This window comes from Bombus vosnesenskii, unplaced genomic scaffold (assembly GCF_011952255.1).
Source record: "Bombus vosnesenskii isolate JDL3184/JDL3185 unplaced genomic scaffold, Bvos_JDL3184-5_v1.1 scf7180000013370, whole genome shotgun sequence".
Lineage (NCBI taxonomy): Eukaryota > Metazoa > Arthropoda > Insecta > Hymenoptera > Apidae > Bombus > Bombus vosnesenskii.
Window position 1 is genome coordinate 556536 of NW_022883003.1, and position 21705 is coordinate 578240.

The following is a 21705-nucleotide window of genomic DNA, read 5'->3' on the forward strand; positions in this document are numbered from 1 at the left end:
TCTAAGATGTTTGTTTTAGTCGTGAAATTAGATTGTACTTCGGTTACAGAGGTTGAAGTGGAGTCAGTATTTTTAATAGACAGGGTAGCGTTGTCATTAGTCAAGGATTCACTGGTTGTAGAAACAATAGACTCGGGTTCATTAGAGGATAGAGAAGTAAATGTAACAGGTGAATCGGTCGGAGAAATTACGGATATAGAAATCGAAGGTGCTGCATTTGTTTCCAAACTTGGTATCTCCGTAAAGAGATCTATATCTTTTTCTGTTTGCACTCGATTCGTCGATGGTGCTATACTTTCGTCTCTGTCTTTAACTTCGTTACTTTTCGTGAAAAAATCGGGCTTTAAAGTTGTAATAACTTGGGTCGAAGATTTGGAATTTTCTTCGCTATCATTATGGTTAAAATCGGTAACAATCGTTCTACCTGCATTGGGTTGTTCGATTTCGTTAGCGATCTTGGAAGAAACATTTTCTTTGCTTTCTATCGACAATGTTGTCCACTCGGTGGTTGATTCGTCGTTCTTTACTTGTTCTGGTATCGGATTTTCCGTTTCGCTTCTAGTAACATAAAAACCACGGGGGACTTGGCTTTGCATTAAATCAACTAAAGGAATACCACGCATAGTGGTAGGTTTTAGGGTGACAGTCGTCGACGAATCCTGTCGATCGATCCTCTTCTTGTTAGTCAACGAAATATCGTTTTCGTCGATATTATCCTCAACGTAATACGTGTCTATACTATCCATGGATAAATCTAAATCATTTTGTATCGCGTAGCCTGTCTCTTCCTTTTGATCATGCTTATTTGGCATTAAAGTTGTTGGTTCTGCATTGAAAATTGTATCATTCCGAACACTTGTTCCCTCGAGAATGCGGTTCGTGTTTTTTTCATGCGATAAAATCTCTTCGTCCTTCGCTTTAAGAGGAAACAAGCTCAAGAATATGGGTGACGGACTGCTGGCGTATTCGTTCGTTTGATAACCAATTAGTTCCTTGAGGGTTGGTAGTCTATTGACTTCCGAGCTGGCGACCTGAAAATTAGAAGAGGGTAGCACGCTTAATGACGATCTTCCGAAACCTTTCTCTTCGATCTCTCTCTTTTCAGCATTCTCGGGGCAATCTCTTTTTGTCTTAAACGAGAAGAGAGAGAAGGTAAAGAAAGTGGACGATCCTCTGCGCTGATATCGGTGATTCTATGCTGATTTTCTGGTTGTCAGCTATAGAGGTTTGACGATCATTGATTCGATTATCCTGGCAGCTTTGTTCCGGTATTCAAGATCGGGGAAACTAGTTGACAGTGATTCGACGAAGGACAGAAGAGGAGAGAACTTTCACCTATTTTTTGACTCGTAGATCGTTAGATATCTTGTGAATTTTTCATGATACATGATAAGGATAATCGTGTCTATATATATATATATATATACATTATCGATGAACGATTCGAGAAGACGCGTTTTATTACTTGGTAGAGTCCCTACTGCCGATCAAATTGTTGAACACCGATTCGATCTCGATCGTGGACGATTCATGAGATTCCGTGGTGAATCGTGCCTGATAAAGAAATTCACCCTCTATGGGCAACGTGGATCTTTCGACTTGGCCCTGGCGAATCTCATTCACCGATTCGTCCTCGTTCCCTTCCGATTCATCCAGGGAATCCGTAGATCTTTCCAGCGTATCGGAGATCGGGGAGGCTGTAGTAGCAGGATGTTCCAATCGAGCGATCGTAGTCTGAAGGGGAATCTTCGTGTTCGACGTTAACGAAGAGTATTTCGTTTTTATGAGAATCTTTTGTCTTTCCGTGGTGGCCGATTCCTCGACGGATGTGACCAATCGCGTCACCAGCGGTTGCGAAGAAGGCGTAGTCACGTAATCTCCATCTACGAAGTTCTGAACCTCCGCTCGTTCCTCGTTCAAACTCGTCCAAGTAGTCGAATCTGCCTCTTCGTTCTGATTACGCGGTGTCGTTCGTAAAGATTGTTGCCTTCTATGAGCATCCGCCACGTAGTCGAATTTCTTCGCTGGAATCAGAGTCTCCGTGACCGGTGGTTCTGTGCTGGACACTGGACGTCTCGCGTAGAAACGCGTTCTCACCTGCGTCGAGGAGTCGAAGCTGGGCGAATGCGTAGCATCTGCAAGCGATTCTTCGTTCTCTTCTCGCTGATTCCTCGTTATCTCTCGATATTTGTAACGCGTCCTCGGTTGACGAAAGTTCTGATATCTAGACTTGTGATTGTTCGATTCTCCGGATTCCTCTGGTAACGAATCGAGAGAATAAAGACCCTCCACGCTCGCCGTTTTCTTCAGCGATTCTGGAACTCTATAACGAGGGCGAATCTCTGGTGAACGATTATTAAAGGATACCGATCGATGGCTTTCTTCGTTTTCTGAGGATTCGTCGACGTTTGCGGAGCTTTTGTCGAGTGTCGTTTCGCTTTGTACAGTTACCGGAAACGGAGAACGTCTTTCACTGGTCGATGGAGTAGTGTAGCGGTTCCAGAATTCTTCCGATTCCCTTGCGGCGGATGGAGTAATAGGGTAGAAGGTTTCATCGTAGGCTCGATTGATTCTTGGAGTAGCGTTTTCGACATTACGTCGCACTTCCAACTGCAATTCCTTCTCGTCCCCGAATTTATTCTCATCTATGAAATCTTCTTCGATAAATCCCGTTGTTCTCGCGGTTGTAGAGGAGACCGGTCTACGGCGAACGAACAGGCTCTTTCTACGTTTCGACAGACCCACTTCGTTTCTCTCGCTAGTTAAAGGCACGTGGGACGAAGTTTCTATATATGGATACCAATTGTTGGTGACATTTTCCGAAGAAGAAGAAGAAGCAACTGGCCGCCTGCGTACAAATTTCTTTCTCACGTATCTGGAGTCTAAATAGTACGTTCTATTGTATGTCTCTAACCTACGGTTGGATTGGAAAGCCGCGGAAGGTGTAGTGAGCTGCGAAATAGTGGTTGGCAGGGCGTCGAGTTCGTTCCTCGATGGTAACGTTTCATCCAAAATATCATTCGCGTCGGTGAAATTAATTAAGAAATTCGATGACGTGGTTGATTCCGTTGCACCGGTTTCCACTGTCCACTCCTCCTTGCTTGTCGTGGAATCGACCGCAACGGCGGTAACATTATCGATTATCGTCGAGGCCATTGTAACGACATCGGATTCGGAGAAACCAGTGTCACTGATCGCAGTTTCTGCAGTCGACGTTTCCAAAGTGACTCCTGTGAAACCATCGGTTATATCCAAGTCGATCGTTTCTGCCGTCACAGTTTCTGTCGTTGACAAACCGAAATTTTCCGTCGAAACGTCCGACGTTTCAGCAACGATCGTACTCGTCGCATCTTCTCTAGGAGTCGTAGATCGAAATCTAAGCAAAATTTGATCCTTTTCCGTGGAAGAATCAGCATCTACCGTGGATACCGTGCTTTGGACCGGCCGAACACGCTTGATCACTTTCCTCCTACGGGGAATTAATTTATTTTCTTCTTGTTCTGCTTGCGATGCAGCTGTTGAGCTCGATGTAACGGGCCGTCTTCTTAGCAAAACTTTTCTGCGCCTCGGAACAGCAAAGTTTATATTCTCTTCGTTAACCGTTTCGGTATTGTTCGCAGGAAGGACGATGATCACGTTTGGTTCAAAATCTTGCAGTTTGATAGCGCTATCGGTCGTTGTAAGGACTTGATCGAGCCCTTCGCTAGGATCGACTCGATCGTCCGTCTCCGTGTTCACTTCGTTCTCTATTGTCAATTCCGTGGTACGAACAGCTTCGACGGTGTTCGTCTCGGTATCTAAACCAGTAATCGTAGTTTCTTGCGTTTCCGGTGATATCGTCGTTGGAGATAAAACTGTATCGGTTTCGTCTATGGAATTCACGATCGGTCGTTCGGTCGTAGTTACAATTATGGGTATGGTGGTGTCGTTCAAAGAACGATCGACGATCGAGTCCGTTGTTGTAGTAGATGTCGAAGAATAGAAGAAATCTGGCGCGGCTTCGCTTGTTTTTTCTTCCGTCTCCTTTTTGAACTCACCAATTTCTACGTTGTTTCTTTTCCTCGTATATCTTGTCCTGGCGTACACGTCTCTGTTCAATGCAGTCGGCTTTTTGAATACCTTGATGTTGGTGATTTTATCGTTATCTATCTCGTCCTTAACCGTGTTTTTCGATCTCGAAGATAAGCTCCTTCTGGGATAACCTTGGGCGATCCTAACGATAGGACTGTCCTCGAGTTCGTTAGCTTTGGTGGATTCGGTGGTGGTTTTAGCAATTGGCCGGCGGAACCGCGTTCTCGAAGCATCCGTGGCAATGGCCGTGCTAACAGGAGGTTCCGTAGTTCGAATGCGTTCTCTAACTACGGAGTTGGACGAATCTTCGTTTCTAACTCTGAAGGTCGGCGGCGTGTATCTACTCACTCCTCTGCTTTTCGACCTTCCACGAGTGTGCGCTGTCTCTTTGACAACGCCGCCGCGAGAAGATTCGATTTGCTCGTTCTCAGTGGTCGGCTCGTTTCGACCGGCGTTCTCCTGCCTCGGTCTTAATCGATCTCGTCCTACCAAAAAGGACGAGCGCGTTTGGTTTCGCGATGATATACTCACCTTGGACCTCGTCTGATCGTTGGACGGTGGCAACGGAGTGGTGGTAGGCTCGGTCGTAGGTCTATTTCTTCGGTTAAAGCTAAAAGGCCTTGGCTGAGATACCGATGCGGTGTTGATCCTTGTATTTGGAATCGACAACGTAGACAAGTTCGCTGGTGCCGTAGTTAAGAGGATTTCCGTAGCCGAATCCTCGACGAGTTTCACAGATTCGGTGGTAGTCGAGCTAGCCTCTGGAGTCGTTGTCGGAATCGGTTTTTCCGTTTCCGACTCGACGAGGATATCGTTCGGTGTCGAAGATAAGCCAATCGAAGGTAAAATGTTGATCACTGGACTCGTCGCGGTGGTGGTATCCACCTTTTGATCGATTTCGGTCGCTTCGCTCGAGACCGATTCCGTAATTGGTTCTTGGCTAGTGGATGCCACTTGCGAAACAACCTCCGTAGAATGTGAAGTCGTGCTTCTGAATCTTTGAACGCTAACATACCTAAAGAATATTTAAATAATTAGATAACAGTCGCTTGAAGTTTACTAAATGGCGGAGATTGTTTTAGGTATAGAAACCTGGATTTAGTTGTCTGTGGACTTTCTTCGTTTGCGGATGAACGAGATTCCTGATCTCTGGTATTTTCGGAAGAACTCGTCTCGGTATTTCTATAATCGAAAGAAGCAAGTTATTCGCTTTTTGAAATTGTGTTCTTTTTACTTTTGGCAAACAGCGATTTTGAATTAAACGCGGACTTACTTGGGAAACACGCTGGGACGCCGGCGTCGGCTGGGAATAGGCGCCTCTTCTTCCGTGTTCTTATTTTTCTCCTCAACGTCGTTCTCGTATCTGAGGGATTTCCATTGCAACGTTTACAAGAACAACATCGTCCTCCTGCGTCTATTCTCTTTCACTTACCTTGAGGTGGAAGGTCGAGCGCGTCTGATGTTGATATAATTAGGCGTCGCTCTCTGCGTCGAGCTAGCTAAGAAAGGATTGCTAATAGTCTGTTCCTCGGATGAAGCTACATCCGTGTTATCTTCATCGAGATCTTCTTCTTCGTCGAGTTGCTCGTCCTCGATCGGCGGTTCCTTCGTAGACGGCCTGTATCAAGGGAACGAAACGAACGAAACGTTATGAAACGAATGAAACATCAGAACGTGCGATATCACGTACTTTGGTCTCTCGATGGTCACGTATTGCGGTTTTTGCGAGCGCCTCAAACTCTTCACTTCCGGAACCTCGTCCAATCCCTCGAACTGCGCACTTCCTGGCCCATTCGCGTAATTTGTATTCGTAGAAGTACGTTGCTTATTTGTAACTTTACCAGCTTGTCGATTCAGTACACGTTCGTACAAAGTGCGACTTATCGTAGCAGGAGTAGCGTTTACGCTGCCAGAATTCGCACTGTTGTCAGCATTCTTGTCTTGAAGTAACAGCTGCTTTTCTAGTTGCTCTATACCACCTGCTTTCTTGATCAGCATTATTAGCTCTTTGATAACCCTAGGATCCTCTTCGTCCTCAATATTGGTAATCTCAGGCTCATTTTTCCCAACCTTCGAGGTGGTCGTAGGCGCTTCTGTCGTACTCGTAGTCGTAGTCGTACTAGGCTTGTTTCTGGTAATCGTTTTATACAAAAGCGCTTTCGGAGTGGTAGTCGTTTTAGGCTCTTCTTCCTCTCCCTCTTCTTCATCCTCCTCTTCGACTTCGTCGTCGTCCTCGTCGTAGTACTCGTACTCTTCCTCCGTGTCTGATTTTTCGGGGGATGGTCGACGCGTAGTGCTATAGAGATAAGTGGTACGGCTGGTGGCAGCGGTTATCGGCGCTCTGGTCGTCGACGCGGACGACTGAGACGTTTTCGATTTGGGACATACAACGTTGCGCGGGTAATCGCAGGAATCGGCTGCCTTGTTAAACACCAAACCTGCGCGATCGAAGGAGAATCATTTTTAGAACGAGTAGACGACCTTTGAAACGGATTTTCGGATGATTGCGATCGAATTACCAGAAGGACACGTAAACTGGTGCGCTACTACGCCAAGACCTCCTGGGCCGCTCTCCAAACACCAGAAATATTTCTTGCAATCTCGGGGATGCGGAAAGAATCCTTCGTCTTCGCACTTGAAATCTATCGAAAATAAAAAGTTAATATTTCTGCGGTGTGGCGTTTGCGAAATATCGCGGCTAAGTTACCTGTCCCGGGATCGGGTGTCGTTGGCGGTTCCGGAGTAGTCAGTTTATTACTCAACGATCTTTCGTTCGAGTTGCTGTTGGTTTCTTCTTTGCGGCGAGCTTGCTTTCTACGATTCCGATTGGAACTCGATCGATCTTTCGACGATCTCCTTTTATTCTTGTTGCTCGGTCTTTCGTTTTTGTTCGCAGTCTTAACCGCGTTTCCTCTCTCGGAGCTATCCTCTTCGTCGGAGGATGGGTCGTACGATCGTCTGTCGACTCGTTGATCCTCCTCTTCCTCCTCGCTGGTTTTAGGACGCGAAAACGTCCGGTACTTTGGTCTCGAGGAGGACGTTCGGATCTTCGGGGCAGGCGCTGCAGTCGTGGTGCTTCGTCTACCACCTTTTCTTCTTACGGTATTGCTCTGAACACCTTGGGCTCTGGGTTTCTTACGATTGTCCACTGTCTTTGACTTCTGAACGGTATTCCTGAAGTTTCAAAGGAAGCATCGCTATCGGTGTCGTTGAAACTGTAAAGCAGCGATTCGTCGACTCGGTGTACTTACGAGCTGTCCGTCAAGAGCATCTCTTTAGCCGCTTCGATCAGAGGATACGGACGATCGTGACATTTGCCCCGGAAATCGTCGTTGTCGATCGTCCAAAACATAATTCCCCCCAAGTTCTTCTCGTTCGCGTATTTGGCTTTTAACTTGACTATATCTTCGTCGTCGTAACCTACCCATTGGTCTCCTTTGTACGCATAAGGACCCATAGCTTTTGCATTTGGCTGAACCACCTGCCACTCGTCCGATTGCGCTAAGCTCTCGCAAATCTGTGGAAGCGGTATCGTATTATTTGGTCTTAAAATTAATATCGCGATGATAAGCGGCAAAAGCTAACTTCGTAGTAAGCGAGGTAGCCTTTCTCGCGGGTCGCGTCGCCTTCGACTCCTGGACCATCGGCCGGTGAACCCAGATCAGTGGCATCCTCGTTGAAAAGCGTGTAGGATCGGCCATACGTTGGAATTCCTAGGATTATCTTGCCCGGAGAGGCACCCTTTTTCAGCAGATAGTTCACAGTGTAATCCTGGAAACGTTATCGCTAGCGTTAGCGTTTACGAGATTCCACACACCGATCCACACTGCCAAAGTCTTACGATCGTTAACTCGGTGTCGTAATTGTATTCGTTGTCCTCTTCCAGAGGATACAGAGGAGAGTGATGATCGACGGCTGGTTCGTAAGACGAATGGTAGTCATACGATAAAAGATTGATGAAATCCAAGTATTCGTTTAATCTAGGAATATCGTAGCCTTTGTCGATGTACTCGATACCAGCTGGCATCGCCAACGTTAGTAAAAGTCTCGGTCTTCCGGTCTTTGAAGACTCCCTCTCAAACTCCTCTCTCAGTTCCTTTGTAATCAAATATGAATGGTTTCGGAAGAAGCATAACGCGTGAATAACATACAGTTAGCTAGATCGGTGAGATATTAATTTTTGTTACTTTACCTGCACCAAGCTGGCATAGTTGTCTTTGTCCCGAGGCTTTCCACCGTCCCTAAAAGCTGGATATTCCCAGTCGAGATCGAGACCGTCAAAGTGATTCTTTCGAAGGAACTTTATGGCGTTCTTGACGAATTCTCGTCTTCTGTCAGGGTCGGCAACCATCGGAGAAAACCTACTGGAACCTTCGTTCCAACCTCCGATAGCCAACAGGGTTTTCAAGTTCTTGTTGTATGTTTTTAAGCCAGTGAACTTGGCGTATCCACCTTTAAAAGTTGCGCAAGGTTAATCGATGCAATTTTTTTCGTGTCCGGACGAATCTGGTTTCTCGTCCTCTCTCTCTCTCTCTCTCTTTCCCTCTCTTTGTTTGTCATACCTTTCTCGATGTCTTGGTATTTGTCGAAAGGCTTCAAGGCATTGTCCTTGGTGAAACCACCGAAAGCGTAGATTAGATGGGTGCATAAATACGGATTGATGTTTTGCGGTGAGAACTTGGCAGTGCCTGGTCGATAAATCGACCAGTTTGTATAATAGCATACGATCTTGCGTTCAGCGTTACCTACGTTAGACCGAGTATTCCTTTGTTAATTTCGTTTTGTACAGGTGCTTTAGCTAGCGTAACTCTTTCATAGAAAGACAAGCACGAGTGGTCGACAGAGAAACTTTGCGGAGAAATTGAAACGCGATTGAACTTTCATTTGTCGAGCGAGAAACAGATCCGCGAATCGCATACGCCACGAATTTTCATGCCTGTAATCTCGCGTTAACACAAACGAATTGCCTTTCTGACGCGAATCTATATAATAAAATCTGTCGTACTTGCTACTTTTATCGCTTTTTACCCGTTTAACGAGAAGAAAATTACCGTTTGCCGATAATTGCAAACTGTTCGTTAATGCTTATGCACAAGTACTTACATTAGCCCGGTCATCAGTGATCGCTCATCGTGTTCGTAATTTAGGATTATACGTATATACTCGTAGATAGTTAGTGAGAAACACGGTGACTGGTGCGTCGCGATTTCTCTTTTATTTTCACACGTTTCCTTCATTGATAACCCGATTTGCAGTCGCCTTGACGAACCGTTGTCGGTACTCGCTTTCGATCGGGAATTATCCTCGATGCTTTCACTGATCGCGCACGAATCGAGGCCGTTCAGAAAGAATGTAAAAATCGAGACCAGAATCAAGATCGTACCTGACCCTGACCACCCACGTGGCACAGAGACTCGTCAACTCGGTCAATGATTTTGTTCCATCGATCACTGATAACGCACTGTTCAACTGCATTTCAGTCGCTACCGGTCTTCGGTTATTACCAGGAGTTTTCTAACATGAAATTCTATACACCGAATTGGAAAGTTTGTTTTCGTTTTCGATTTTCACTAGCAATATACTAGCAATACGTAAGTAAAAGTAGAATTTTATATAGTTTCCACGATCGTTTTCCTCGATTCGCACGCTTCGCACAAAGCGGAATTGTGCTTGCATTTGTGTTTGTGTCACGACTGACAGGATAATGATAATCGAGCAAGGAATAGGAACTACACCCGGGGCAAAGATCGACAGCGATACAGAAAGCGTCCGAGATTCTGTTTCATTCCTACACGCTGGCAATAGTTTCGCGTTATATGAACGTTACAGAGACGGTAATGGAGTTAAGCGCAGCGCATAATACCGGAGATAATATCGGTAAGAGGCTCGAGACACGCGGTGTTACCCGCAAATCTGGAATTCCTACCGCAGCTGTACCAAACACGCTGTCTACCTGCTACCGAGACCGCTAAAACGCTCTGTTTCTTATTTCTGATCCTGATTATCGATGCTTGAACGAGCATTGTCGCCTAAGTACGACGTCCTACGATCGAAAAGAAGTTAGTGGTCGTTAGGTCTACAGGATACGTACAGTGTCCAGTATACTTAATGATCCAAAGCAGTTGATCTCGTCGTTAGAAACTACGTTACGTTCTATAGCTGTGCGAAGTAGCATTGGCAATCTCGCGACGCGAGGAATTTTGCGAGTGTTCTTCCTTCTGTACATCTTCATTTATCGCAACGAGATTTTCGTTAATGCCCGATTAAGTGAACGTTTACCGATTAAATTCATTTATCTGAACACAAGCTTCTATTACGTGGACGAAAAATAATAGCAGGAAAATTGATGAGCTGCTATCATACGAATTCTAATTGTGTAAACTGTTTGTCTACCGACAAGATCAGATAAATGGAGTTCTACCGTAATACGCGATATACGTACGCGATAGATCGCGATCGTATCTTTATCGTATTTCTTTATCGAAATGATCCGACACGTCGACTATAAGTTTTTTCCTGCAAATCGGGCAACGATTATCATCGTATCGATTACGAAACGCGGTGTAGAAATTTGGCGAGAACGATCGCATTAAATATCCCGACGGTTTTATGCCTACAATGTTCATACTTTCGAGGTTTATTGCCCCTTTCCCTATACATATCGACTACACCTCGAATGGGGCCCCGTTTTTGCTTCGATCGTTTTCTCCGAGAAGGTGCATACGTTTCACTGGTCGAGATCTGGCGAGTTCAGTGAAACTGCACCCGCGTGCGTGCACCGATCCCCACGTGCTGCACCGGTTATGCTAGAGAAATTACAGGAGAGAGATCAGAGACTCGGTCACAAAGTAAATGGGCTATTCGTCGTTCCAACCTTGTCGACCCAATTTTTTATTTCGATAGGAACAAGCGCAAGTTTTATTCTTACTGTATCATAGTCTTTCAGTCATTCGTTCGCAACGATAGATGAAAAGATCGCGACGATAATTATCGTTACTAATTAATCACTCTTATAGCATAAACTCGTAGTGTCGATTCGCGGTCTGTCTCTCAACTTGCGGAAAATTATAAGTCAACGTGGAATTTAGCTATCGCACGTCTTGCTTTCCGCCATCGACTCGGAGACACGAAACTACTTCTCCAAGTACAAGTTCCTTTCGGAGATACTCACCGTTGTGAATCGTCGCAAGCAGAATGCTTAAGCAAAGTAGCAGCGACACTGTTCGGTTCTCCTGTAACGGAAAAGCGATGCGGCGCATTAATAATTTGTTATTCGATGTGCCTACGGAGCACGAATAATTAACTGTATCTGCGTGTAAATGGTTTCGTGGTCAGTTAGCGTGAGTGACGCGTGTTACGGTGAAACTGACCGCGTACTTACCTATTTTCATCTATGCCTAGAGTAAACACGATGCGTGCGTGCAAGAGTCAGTCTTCTTTCGTTTAATAATAATACAATTATTAATATTCTCTACACATAAGCGAGAATGAGCAGCTTGTGAAATTTTGACGAAATTTGGCAGCCGCGAGCAATTTTCATATTTTTCTACGCGAAATCACGGACGAAATTAGCATCTTGCGTAAGTTTATCATAAGAAGCCTCTTAATATGATACTAAAAGTCGTGACGCGATAATAGCGTGGCCCGTCGAAATTAACGAATTAAGTAGATTTACTTATCAACAGAATAAGTAGACACGCTACTCGATGTAGCCCGCGGCTACAGTGTGTTAATCATCGTAGCGTTAAAGACTCGCTATAAACTTTCATCCAATCTATCTCTACGATCGATCTCCGTCTCGAATTGTGGTATTAGAAGTAGATCCGGCGGTTTGTGCGCTCTATATTAAAAACTCCCACATCGACTAAGATACTAAGGATAACGTTTTAACCGTGGAAAGAGAAGCTATCGATCGATCGATGAACGGCGAGTCGTTATAGGGTCGTGTTGGCGAGCAGCGCACCTGCCAACACACAGCGGAGATTCCGATTATATCGAAGACCTCGAGGATAAATCGACGTATCCGGCAAATAGAACAGGACCGTGACACCCAACGAGCCACTCCTCGTTACGTAACGAGTGCGTAAAGAGAAAGCAAAAAGAAAGAACATCGTTCCGCGACGACTTTCTCGTACGTTTCGGCCAGCGAGCGCGTTACGTTAACGTTACGTCGTAACGTCATTCCTGACGATAGAACAATAGTTAGCATGGCCGGGAGAAGAAGCTGAGAAGGCTTGAAACGACCGTCGTCGATCGCGCATTCCACTATTACGATCGTCAGGGGTGCGCCCGATTTTTCCGCTTCTTCGTTTCAACGGAGTAACGCCGAATGATATCGTTTTCCGACACAAGCAGTTCGTTTACAAGCACCATAAAGAGAAGGAGAATAAAGAGAAGAATTTTTGATTTCTCGTTGGAAGATTTAAAATTGGAACATCGCGTGGCAAAGAGAAAACAGTGGCGATTGAATAAATTGTATGTATAGCCGCACGCTAACATGGACGTGGGTGAGTCGAAAATTCCCCGCGGACCTATCTAAATGTCAAATAACTTTCTACGAGAACGGCAGACTCGTAGCTCTACAAGCGCGCTTCAACCGGGAAATTGTTCTGGCTAGCGACTGCAAACGATACGGTGTGCAACGCGTGAAAACCACCTGCTCCACTGACGAGTTCCATTCGGGAAGTTTCATAACCGGAACGGAAATATTCGCGAGGATTTCGGTGATTCCGATCGTCACGGAAGCTTCGACTGGTATCAGTTATCGCTGTGCAAACTTTGAAAATGTAGATATTTCAACTGGTTGTTTAGAAGTGAAAGCGTAATTATATTCGAACGTTATTCGTTGAATTCCAAGATTCTGTTCGTACCTATGCAAAGATTTAGCAAAGAGATTGTAGGTGCCGTCCGGTGATTTCAATGTTCGCAATAGCCGTAAAGACCTGAATTCGAACCTCATCGATCATAGATGATTCGCAAGTTTTGATTGTTTTTACCAGGAAATGTCAATCGCAGGTACTTTCGATTCCTCATGCAAAAAGAAAGACTATTACTCGATGTGAAAGCAGCGGGTAATAGGAATTATCGATACAGGAAAGACAGGAACGCGTTACTTGGACCAAAAGTTACATCGATTCGGCCCACCGATCGGTACCCTGTAATATGTGGCAATTATCGAGGTTCAACGTTACGCAACCGTTTCAATCGGTACCGATTATTTGGATGGAACTGGCGACGAATCGTCAAACGAGCAACTTATTTACATTCGATCCGTACGACCGCCACTGGACACGCTTCGAGTTCCTGTGACATTTGAACGGCTCGTTGACGTCCAGACGATTTCGATGACTTCACCCTTCGCTTTAATTCCGTTACTTGTTGTCGATGACTCAACACCGAGACCTTTTCAGAGAATCAATCGATACGTGTATTATGTAGAACGAGTCGCGTCAGTTTAGATTTAGAACCGGGATTCTCGTGCGTTGCTCTACGAGCAAAAGTAGAAGGCTAAGCTTCTCGAAATGTTTCGTCCGGCAGATGGGGAATTCCATCTTCTAAGTTTAGGAAAACAGGCACGTTGAGAAAATAAGTGTCAACGACGTTCGTATCGAGCGAAACAAAGGTCGAAAGCGAAACACGCTCGCGAGGATCTTTTGATATTCCAGGCACGCAGGGACGAAAGAACGAAATGAGAGATAGTTAATTTTATCGTAACCTTGAAGATCCAGAATCTAGTACCGGTAGCTGTAAACCAGTTGCAAAGGTTACCGGACGATTCGCGCGACATTGTAACGAGGGTTACCATATTCAATGACTTTAATTATTTTGAATCCTGTATTCCATATCGTTTCTCATATCGCGATGAAATTCTCGTTCGATTACAACTTCGATAACCTTCTGTTCCTGAGATTTCCAATTATCGCCGCAATCGCGAATCGCACGGAGAAGCAACGATCGTTTGGTAAGATTCAATTATGAGTAATCTTGAGAAAGAATGGTAACCGTGGATTCGCTTAACGTTGATCAAGTGGTAATTGAAGATCGGGATCAGCTATAATGGAAATTGCATCGAGTTGCGTCCGTTTCTAAACTGTAGACTACTTGTTGGGTTTTAAAACTCCAAGTTAAAATCGGTTAGCCTTAAACGAAAGAGTAATTTATTGTTTCACATCCCTATGGAACATGTAGTCGAAAGTAAAGCCGAGTCGGGTCGATCTGTCTCTGGCGGATAAATCTAGCGTGGTTTGGTCACTTTTACTTTCCATGGAATTCGCTTCGAGGCACCGGACTCTCGCTCTGTTTACCAGGAAACTAATAGTACGATCGTACCCTTAATTAAATCTTCTTTATCGTTCTTAATTACTAGAGGGAATCCTGACGATTCGCAACATAATGGAGCCCGGTGGTCCTCGTTCTTTGCTTTATTCATTTACGTTTTTCCTTTCGTTTCACTATTTTCAGTTCCGCATTCGGTTCGGCGATTCCTCGCCTCGTTCTTTTTCTGTATTTTACAATCGCAAGAAATCGACCGTAAAACATGGAAAATTATGCGGGATCCGTGGAATCCGGTTAGCGTCGTTAGGAGAGATCGAAAATGCAAATCGGAGCAAGATCATAAAATCGGATGCCCGATTTAACGTGAAATGTGTCCATGCCTTTTTTAATTTCTTTATCGATGAAAAAAGCTTACTTTCTGCCGTAAATAGGCAGGTCATAATTGACGACTAAAAGGAAAAGAAAGATCGCTGAACGAGTCTCTGAAAGGTCAGCAGATGGCCTTCCTTGCACGCTCCAAGTACTTTTTTCGTTCTTTTCTTCTCTTCTCTCGCTTTTAGTCTTCGTCCACTGTCTGCTTTTTCCGTCCGTTCGTCCGTAAGCGAACGAAACATTCCTTTGCCGACATTTTTTCCAAGGACGTTATAAGCTACTTCGAATAAGAAAAGTTCGTCTAAGCTCTATTAGCTATCGTTCTATGATTTCCCTACCACGTGAAAGCGATAACGTTTAATTAAACGGAATAGATTATTCATTTTACACTTGGTTGCGTCAATCGGTTGCACAATTATTTCCGATTGATTCCGTCTATGGTTTAGTTAATGGCTCTCGAAAAATGCCTGCAGCATTTCGAATTTCACGTTGTGTAAACGTTACAGAAATCTTAGATCGGCCCTATTCGCCATGGATCACTCTTCCAAGGACGCGCATAACTGTTTCTTCATCTCGAGGCTTAGACATGCTACGTTTCTTTTCTGCCATAGGTGAGAAAGTAGCACGATTCTGATCAAGAGAAGGTACCTAAGTACTTATGCATGTATGTAAAATGATATTTTCGGAGCAAGTACATAGGATGGCAGGAGGTCGGTTTGGGTAAAGCGGGTAAAGAGAACTGTTACGACCTCGACTGTTTTGCAATCTCGAATTGCTACATGCATTCGCTCCTTCTTTGCTTGTCGCGGCGGCTTAAAGTGAAGTGTGCAGTTGAAGGCAGTGGTATGGCTCGAATAACCGGTAGATTTCCTCTCCCTCCTCTACCGGCAGGAAGCCGACGATCGTTCTCAAGTATTTGATATGCATGTAGATCTCGCCCTCGAACAATCCGGTCAACCCAGCCCCAACTTTGAAAACGCGCGGCGCCGCTCTACGAGGATTTTGTCCGTTGATGCTACCTACAATTGCCCTAGGATTCTACATTCTACTCTATCTTATCTTTCTTTCAACGGTTTAGGCTGTTTTCTTCCTCGGAGAAACTAACGTTTAGCACCAGTCATAATTTACTGAATAAAGTATGGAGAAAGTGATATCGATCAACGACCTAAAGAAGTTTTGCGGTGTCGCAAGTTTATTTTTGATGCACCGAGTTCTGACGTCCAAATCACATTTCTTGATTATCGATTCATCTGCTTGCAGGAGAACACCCTACGTTGTTTATTAACTTGCAACAGCGAACCGTCGAAACGTGGATGAGAATCGGGTCAACCTAGACCGAAAAGCCATAGGAAGATGAACATCGAACCACTCACACGGTGTTTTTTTACGTCATGATTATCATTCATTCTCGGAACGAGAAAGTTCCTTAGTGCTATGCTACCGTTACTCGTTGAATTTTTTACCTAAATTGTTCGAGCGGCTTTTCAAAGATACCTGTCTTTTCTCATATAAAATTTTAACGGACTCTTTGCCAAAGGAAAAGATCGATAAAGGTGTAAATAATAACACCTTTGTAGTACTTAAGATGACTAGAGAATCTTTACAGGATCTTGCGTCTGTGTGCCAATCCTTATACTTAATTCGATGTTAACTACGTTTTTGTAAACAGAACAAAATTAACTGGTGTATCTGATCTTACCCAATCCATTTTCGTTGTTTGATTATCGATCCCCGGTTGTCGATTTGTCTTCGTTGGAAATTCGTCAGGTCGAGCACATCGCGCACTATGCTTGCATAGACACGACTTCTCGATTCCCCGTGTACACGTTTCCGGTGCACTCGCGACCTTGTACCTGTACGTCGACACCGAAGGACACTGAAAGAATCGCGTGCACCGTTCTCCAGGGCAAGGAGTATGAGACTAAGTGTTGAGCAGAAGGTGGAGAAGGCACTGTTACTTTCATGGGTCGTTTCCACCTCTACCGTAAGACTCCCCAAGCCTCTCGAACCATTCCTGCCACTCCTTCTAACAGAGGTGAAAGGAAAACATTTCTTCCCTTCCACCTTCACCCGAATCCTCTGCGAGTTCGCTTCTTTTAATACTGATATATCAAAAGCACTGGTATCTTCGCCAGTTTTTTATCCAATTTGTTTACGGCAGAAACGTCCTAGAGCTGATTTAAATTTTTTGACACGCCTCACTTTTTTTGAACTTTCTCAGATTAGTCTATAAATCATCCCGATTTTTTTTCTATGCAAATTCTCCTTAGTCGCTCCATACGATAATCGTAAATTTCAACGCAAAATTACTATCGAGGTGACATCAGAACGTATTAACGAATTAAAAAAGGATTATGCTTTGGGAAGCGACTGTACAGGTAGTTTAGAAGTTACAATACAATAAAACGTTTTGATCTAGAATTGTAGTTGCGAACCGTCTTCGAAACTGCAACTGAATCGGGCTGGAACGTGGGCCGAAGATTAATATCAACTAGGCGATATCCACTGGCACGCGAAACCAATTCAACAGTATCAAAACCCAAATACGTAGAATTAGTACGCATAGTACGATGTGTCACCAGTGGCGTGTTACTGGTAGAAATTCAAAGTATTTTCGAGAAAAGTAAGACGAGAAAAAGTTCCAACGTGACGCGAAGGTTAATAATGTGCACGCTTTTACGAGTCGAAGAGAATTTTTTAACTCTCGATCGATTTGAATCACTGCCAGCTATTGAAAGAAAATACACTCTGCGAGTCACGTGTACTTCGTGAATTTATTTCTTTGTTTCCTCGGTCAATGCTATGTACAAAATCTGATAAACAATTTAACTCATAACGAATTATCTTTATGTATTATAAGTAACTCATAATGAGGCATCTCCCAAACCGACGTCTTCTGGATTTAGCATCGCCTTTTTGCTCTTCTGAACCGGTTGATCTGTTAAAGAATAATTTATTGGCACGCGCACTGTAAAAACGAATCATAACGTACTTACCTTGATAAAAGTGTTTAGCGGTTCGCTTCCTAACTTCTTCCACGCCTTCTTCGGTTTGAGCCCATTCCAAGACCAGTCTTCGACCGTACAAGTGAGTACTTTGACACAACGCCTTAAACGCTTTCTATGAACGAAATAAAAGGCATGAAATACCGATCGTTAATTTAATGATAAAAGATTGTATTAATTTTTTTGAATACCTTGGCCTCGCTTTTTGTATAATACTCTACGAAGGCGAATCCTCTGTGCTTTTCAACACCAACCAATTTTTTTGGCAGTCGCACCGCTTTCAACTCTCCGAACGCTCTAACATTTTAATAAAGAAGACATAAAAATCGTGCCTAAGTTAGAATAAATAAAGTACGTACTTGAATAGTTCAGTTACTTCCTCAACCGTCGCCTGGAATGGTACGTTTCTTATTAAAATTTTCGTGCCTGTTTGAGCCGTTACTGTCGATGTCTTCTTTACACTCTTTAAATCAGTTCTGCAAATATTTCAATAAAAGAAAATGTTTATTAGAGTTGAAAATGTTGTAACAGGACTCGTAGGAAATTTATAGACATACATTAGTGTTCGTTCAGAACGTTTGAGTTCTAAAGTCTTTCCCTCTAGCACTGTCATTTGTAAGATTTTTAATGCTCGATCCGCGTCTACTTTCCTTTTATATCTAACGAATCCATAACCCATCGACAGTTTAGCGCCAGGATTTTTTGGATCCTTCTTTGTTGCTATCGAGACATAATGAAGAGCACCGCATTTGCCAAAATACTACAAAACAATATATTATTCATCGAATAATAGAAAAATGCAATATTAAATTATTTACCGTTTTTAGCTGCTCTTCTGTAGTTGTGAAATTAATATTCTTTACGAAAAGAGTTGTTTCTTGTTCAGGTTCATCCTCATCTTCGCTTTCTTCTTTATTAGCATTATTTGTATCGTTTATACTTTCTGAAAATTCCCCTGCCTGTTTGTCAACTTCTTTAATGTTCTTTTTCTCGTTTGCCCCAACTTCTGTGGCTTTGTTTTTTCCCATAGGAGGAGGGGTAGTAAAACTATTGTCAGGAGCCCATTCAAGATAAAGTGGTAAATGTTTATATTTAGTATATGCCAATTGTGTAAATGCTTTTCGTGCCTCAGAAGGTTCCAAGAATTCCACCAAAGCTAAACAAACATTACACGATAACTCGTCGTTGGTAATGATACACATAATGATATTAATAAAAACCATACCAGTAATTCCTGAGGGTGGCATTACAAATCTCCCCAATTCGCCATGTCGTGCAAATAATTGTCGAATTTCCTGTGCCGGCGATGCAGCAGGTAAATTTTTTACCAGTATCACAGTTTTCGACCGTTTATTCGGTGACTGAGAAAATGTATCGATCAAATTATTTGATTGTCATTTTTTATTCTCGGTTATATCCTAAATAATACTTACTTGATTGAATGCATCTAAACAAACTCCGTTTTCCTCCAAAAATTTCCTGGAATCCTGAACTAATTGTGTTTCTCCCAATGCCAACTTAACAGCGGCACTTAAACCCTTTGATCCATCTTCAAGCACCTTTTCCTTCGTCGTATTATAAGTAGCAGCTATAGTGTCTGCTACAGCATTTTGACCAAGGAAAAGAGTATTCCAATTGTGTGATGATCCCGCAGCTATTTTAGCTTTCAATTCTTTCTTCTGCTTGTAAGTTAATCCTCCTGTAACATAAAAGTTATACGCACTGCAATTATTCGAACAAACTGGACGATAGAATTATATACGATTTATTCTCACTTTCGTCAAGTTCTTCCATAGGGTCGGTTTTTGCTTTAGCTGGAAGAACATGTAACATTCTTCCGTCTAAAATCGAACCGTCTAACTCACTGTATGCTTTAACCGCGTGCTCGGCCATTAAAAATGTTATTGTACCAAAACCTTTTGGTTTTCTGGTTGTGCGATCGATAGGTAAGTTAACTTCACTTATAGGACCTATATAAAAGATCGTGATATTAGTATTGTAAATATCGTATTATGCATAAAAATCGGCCATCTACCATATTTTTCAAATAACTGTCGAATATTATCTTCGGTTATTGTATATGACAGATTTCGGATAAACATTCTTCCAGATTCCGCGATGCTATCTTCACTTTTTAATGCTTCTAATTGTTTCTTCCACCTAACGTTATCGTCTTTGTTTCCTGCTTCATCAGAATTATATTCTTTTGCTTCATATTGCATTACAAATATTTGTCTCCCATCTAAAAAGGCCAATAGAATAGATATAAGCAAAAGAAAGATGGAAAATAAAAAAGCTCCCAATTGCAGTTAACTACATCGTTTATACCTAAAAAACTTTTGTTTTTCAGCAATGCTTTCCTCAAGTGCTGTTCAGTTTTGAAACCAACATAAGCAATACCCTTAATTTTTGGTGATATTCGTATTGATTTTGCTTTCAGTGGATGAAAAAATTGTTTGATATTTTTTTTCTTGTGATTATATGCTAATCCTCGAAGTTTCACAGTAAACAATTTTATAGAACCATGTTTAGATTTACTCTTATCATTCGAAATCCTGTTTTCTATATTCTTTTCTTTTCCTTTCAAGGATTCCATGTACTGTTTAAGACAGAACAAACATAAATACATGCAGAAAAACTCATAAGTAGAAGAAAAGTATGAGCATTCAGAATTACCTCTAAATCAGATATAACTTTGTTTGCAATCTTTTGCTCCTTCTCTTTTCCCTCTTCTTCCTCATCCTCTTCTTCCTTACTGTATTCTTTATCATTATTCTGATCACTAGATTTACTATCATCGATTTCATTATCACTATGTTCTTTAGTTTGAATAGCTGCCAATATTGTATCATTCTTCCATATAGCTTTATCTGTTGTATGACTTTCAAGAAATTCCATAAATAAAGGATCATCTTTGTGCTATATATATAAATGAGTAATGTGATAATTAAGTTTCCAAATTTAAAAAATATAGCAGCAAAATAAGCTATAGTTATATATCTACCTTTTCCAATGCCTCTCTGATTTCCTTTTTAATGCCTTCTTCTTTTTTACCTTTCTCTTTGTCTACTGTTCGTCTGTTCAGGGCTGTGTTTTCTGTTATCTCAGTAGAGTCTGTATTATTAATCTTACCCTTTGAACTATCAGGCGCGTATTTACTCCATGCTCTGGGTTTAGAAGAATCTCCTATAGGACTCAATATTTATGAGTAAATATTAAATACACATCACTGTTTTTAATATAATTATATATTAATAATTCACAAATACCTAAACTTGCACACTGTTCAATGGATATTTTGCAGGTGTCAATACATGTTTGATCAAAATATTCTTTGACAGCTGTAGCTTGCTCTTCTGTCTTAAATCCAACAAAAGCAAATCGTCTAAATTTGCCATCCTTCGTATATTTTAATTGTACGTCTGTTATTAAACCTTTTTCACTGAAAAGTTCCTTTAATTTTGTATCTGTAATCTATAAATCGTCATCGCAAATTAGCTTTCTTACTTATCTCTTATTTATAATCTTTTCTTTATTTTAATGTTATGATAATTTAATATAATGTCGTGAGACATTGTCACTTACATTTTTTGGTAAATTTTTTACTATTAATCGCGACATTTTGTATGTATGTATTTATAATTATTACTGAACATTAAATGTTTACATAAATTGCACATTTACGTTTCATAGAGGTTATGTTTCTAGGATATCAAGAAGGTGAGTACCAAAAAGGTTAGGTTATACCATGTGCATATTTCTGTCCATGAAATATACATACATACATGATACGTATTCATATATTGATATATGTATTGATATACAATCTATCGGTCATACCGATAGATTTTGTGGCACTACTTTTGTAAAGGAAATGTACGATAATAGTAAAATAATATACAAGTGGATAAATATAAAAGAAGAAGCTGTTTTATTAAAAATTATGAGCAAATACAGCTAATAATTTAAAATTTTTGACATC

General features: G+C 42.2%; 3 protein-coding genes across 3 annotated transcripts in view; 1 reads left to right on the plus strand and 2 right to left on the minus strand.

Annotated features, from left to right (window-relative positions):
- Nucleotides 1-21705, plus strand: part of LOC117237403 (prohormone-1) — a 60612-nt gene that overhangs the window by 2017 nt on the left and 36890 nt on the right. The window lies entirely within an intron of this gene.
- LOC117237380 (mucin-5AC) lies at nt 1423-16599 on the minus strand. The gene is made up of 14 exons (XM_033501281.1): nt 16418-16599; nt 11243-11303; nt 8634-8816; nt 8264-8523; nt 7913-8167; nt 7657-7842; nt 7323-7588; nt 6779-7245; nt 6591-6713; nt 5762-6509; nt 5504-5689; nt 5345-5434; nt 5164-5253; nt 1423-5086 (listed from the first exon to the last, which is right to left on the minus strand). The coding sequence occupies exons 1-14, from the start codon at nt 16424-16426 to the stop codon at nt 1462-1464; spliced, it is 6549 nt and encodes a 2182-aa protein (XP_033357172.1). The 5' UTR covers nt 16427-16599; the 3' UTR covers nt 1423-1461.
- On the minus strand, nt 17474-21450 carry LOC117237384 (probable RNA-binding protein 19). The gene is made up of 15 exons (XM_033501288.1): nt 21309-21450; nt 20993-21197; nt 20728-20909; nt 20400-20642; nt 20052-20322; nt 19759-19965; nt 19499-19693; nt 19157-19422; nt 18949-19084; nt 18542-18879; nt 18281-18483; nt 18083-18199; nt 17915-18020; nt 17715-17838; nt 17474-17656 (listed from the first exon to the last, which is right to left on the minus strand). The coding sequence occupies exons 1-15, from the start codon at nt 21342-21344 to the stop codon at nt 17583-17585; spliced, it is 2703 nt and encodes a 900-aa protein (XP_033357179.1). The 5' UTR covers nt 21345-21450; the 3' UTR covers nt 17474-17582.